This window comes from Ursus arctos, unplaced genomic scaffold (assembly GCF_023065955.2).
Source record: "Ursus arctos isolate Adak ecotype North America unplaced genomic scaffold, UrsArc2.0 scaffold_56, whole genome shotgun sequence".
Classification (NCBI taxonomy): Eukaryota; Metazoa; Chordata; class Mammalia; order Carnivora; family Ursidae; genus Ursus; species Ursus arctos.
In genome coordinates this window covers 332,521-335,136 of record NW_026623074.1, presented here as the reverse complement: position 1 = coordinate 335,136, position 2,616 = coordinate 332,521, and the positions used below count along the sequence as shown (strand labels likewise).

At 35.0% G+C, this 2,616-nt stretch overlaps 1 protein-coding gene across 1 annotated transcript; it reads left to right on the top strand.

Moving 5' to 3' along the window:
- The first annotated feature begins 801 nt into the window (after positions 1-801).
- LOC113260362 (olfactory receptor 13C2) lies at positions 802-2,341 on the top strand. Its single transcript, XM_026506095.4, has one exon. It carries the CDS (start codon positions 892-894, stop codon positions 1,846-1,848), a length of 957 nt encoding a protein of 318 aa, XP_026361880.2. The 5' UTR covers positions 802-891; the 3' UTR covers positions 1,849-2,341.
- Positions 2,342-2,616: the final 275 nt, after the last annotated feature.

The window sequence follows — 2,616 nt, the reverse complement described above, 5'->3', positions numbered from 1 at the left end:
TGTAGGCAAATTACTTAACTTTTCTGTGCTTTATTTTCCTCCTCTATTAATAAAGATGATGATGCTAATAACAGTAATTGCCTAACAGGGTTGCTATTCAGACTAAATAGGCAATGCACAAAGCAAACAATTAGTAGAGGATTGACACAGAGTGAGAAATGTTAGTCATTATTTTGTCTTTCTTTTTATTCTTTATCTAACAAATATTTTTGAACAACTATCTCTGTGTCTACTCTATTGTAGGTACGAGGACTATGGAGGTAAACAAGAAAAGTACCTACCTTTATAAACTTTACATACTACTATGCAAGACAGATGGTAAACATAACATTATAATTTAAAGGAGTCACAAGATCATTGATTTATTGTGTGGTGCTTTGTAATCAATAAAAATGGTTTATTGTTCAGTTACAAATAATACAGTGCCAATTTTTATTATAACCTCTAGTTTACATATGTGATGATAAATATGACAAAAAGCCCAGACTTCCCCAGAGAAGACTTCGTCAGGTTTGAATCTTACTTAGCTCTCCAATATATTTACCTTTAGTCAAGTTTACTTAATATTTACACTTTAGGTTATTTTTCTGTAAACTGTGGATAATAATACCTCTGTCTTAGAACTGTGATGAGATTAAGTAAATTACATGGCATATTGTATGTGGCTTAAAGCATGTAAGTTTCCTCTTCCCACCTCACTCTTCATTCATATTACCTCACTTCTGTTTACTTCTTCTTTTTTTTTTTTTTAAGTCTTTCTCTTTAAAAAAAATTTTCCCCTCTGGCAGTGTGGTACTTGTAAACTGGTACACATTTGAAAGCAATCATAGTGAGATATCTATTTTGTTCTAAAAAATTCTAATGTCTTACAGGTAAAAGAGAAACAGTAAAATGGAATGGGAAAATCAAACCATTCTGGTGGAATTCTTTTTGAAGGGGCTTTCTGGTTACCCAAGGCTTGAGTTACTCTTTTTTGTGCTAATCTTAATAATGTATGTTGTCATCCTTCTGGGCAACGGCACCCTTATTTTAATCAGCATCTTGGACTCTCACCTTCATACCCCTATGTACTTCTTCCTGGGGAACCTCTCCTTCTTAGACATCTGCTACACCACCACCTCCATTCCCTCCACACTGGTGAGCTTTCTCTCAGAGAAAAAGACCATCTCCTTCACTGGCTGTGCAGTACAGATGTTCCTTGGCTTGGCCATGGGGACAACAGAGTGTGTGCTCCTGGGCATGATGGCCTTTGACCGGTATGTGGCTATCTGCAACCCTCTAAGATATCCTGTCATCATGAGCAAGGATTCTTTTGTGCCCATGGCAGCTGGGTCCTGGATCATAGGAGTCATCAATTCTGCAGTACAAACTGTGTTTGTAGTACAATTGCCTTTCTGTAGGAATAATGTCATTAATCATTTCTCCTGTGAAATTCTGGCTGTCATGAAACTGGCCTGTGCTGACATCTCAGGCAATGAGTTCATCATGCTTGTGGCCACAACATTGTTTATATTGACACCACTGTTATTAATCATTATTTCTTATACATTAATTATTGTCAGCATCCTTAAAATTCGCTCTTCTGAGGGGAGAAGCAAAGTCTTCTCCACCTGCTCAGCCCACCTGACTGTGGTGATAATATTCTATGGAACCATTCTCTTCATGTACATGAAGCCCAAGTCTAAAGAGACACTTCATTCAGATGACTTGGATGCAACTGACAAACTTATATCTATGTTCTATGGGGTTATTACTCCTATGATGAATCCTTTAATCTACAGTCTTAGGAACAAGGATGTGAAGGAGGCGGTTAAACACCTACTGCGAAGAAATGTGTTTAACAAGTAAATGGGAAAGGGACAGGTAATTTTTATAATCACAACATGGCAATCGATTAGGGAAACCAAAAAGCCAAATACGTAGGTTCTCACTGCTGTGTCAAATTTATCTCTCAAAGCTCTGAAGCTCTAAAATATTTTTTGAGTGCAGTCATAATGAAAATAAGTAAACAAAATGTCCATGTTTTAGGAGTCAATGATTGTAGTTTGTTCTTATTTTTGTTGTTGAAGAGCTTGATTGTGAGGGCAAGTAGAGGGGTTGTGTAATAATGAGAGAGATTTCTAGACAGGAAAAAGTTACACTTGTATTAAAACCTTTAAAATGTTTTTTTTATAAGATTATTTCCAAAACCAATTTCATACTTTCTTACTTTCTTTACAAGACAAAATGAAAACTGGTTTCAGATTTTTAAAACTCAGTTAAAATTATGAATTTACAGTACTGTAATTACAAGAACAGTTTGACTTGGAGTCTATTCAAGTATGTAATGCTGATTCTCCTCTATGTAGCTGTATAATATTAAACCTTTTGAAAAAAAAAAAAAACAAAAAAAAACCTTTTGGTTCTAGAATCGTATTATTTTTTATAACTTGCTGTTCACTTCCACCTATGAAGCATTAAATTATTATTCTTTTCTACTTTCAACATATCTACTTTGACAGCCTTGTTTTCCCAAAGGTCTTCTGATTCGTGGGATCTAACTGCTTTGGACTTGGAACCTAATAACTGATTTTTAAAGCTGTTTGAAAATTAAAAGTAAATGAGTGAACGATCTGA

Bases quoted from the DNA above. Each gene is read 5' to 3' on its own strand.
- LOC113260362 (XM_026506095.4), top strand. From the start codon at position 892: ATGGAATGGGAAAATCAAACCATTCTGGTGGAATTCTTTTTGAAGGGG.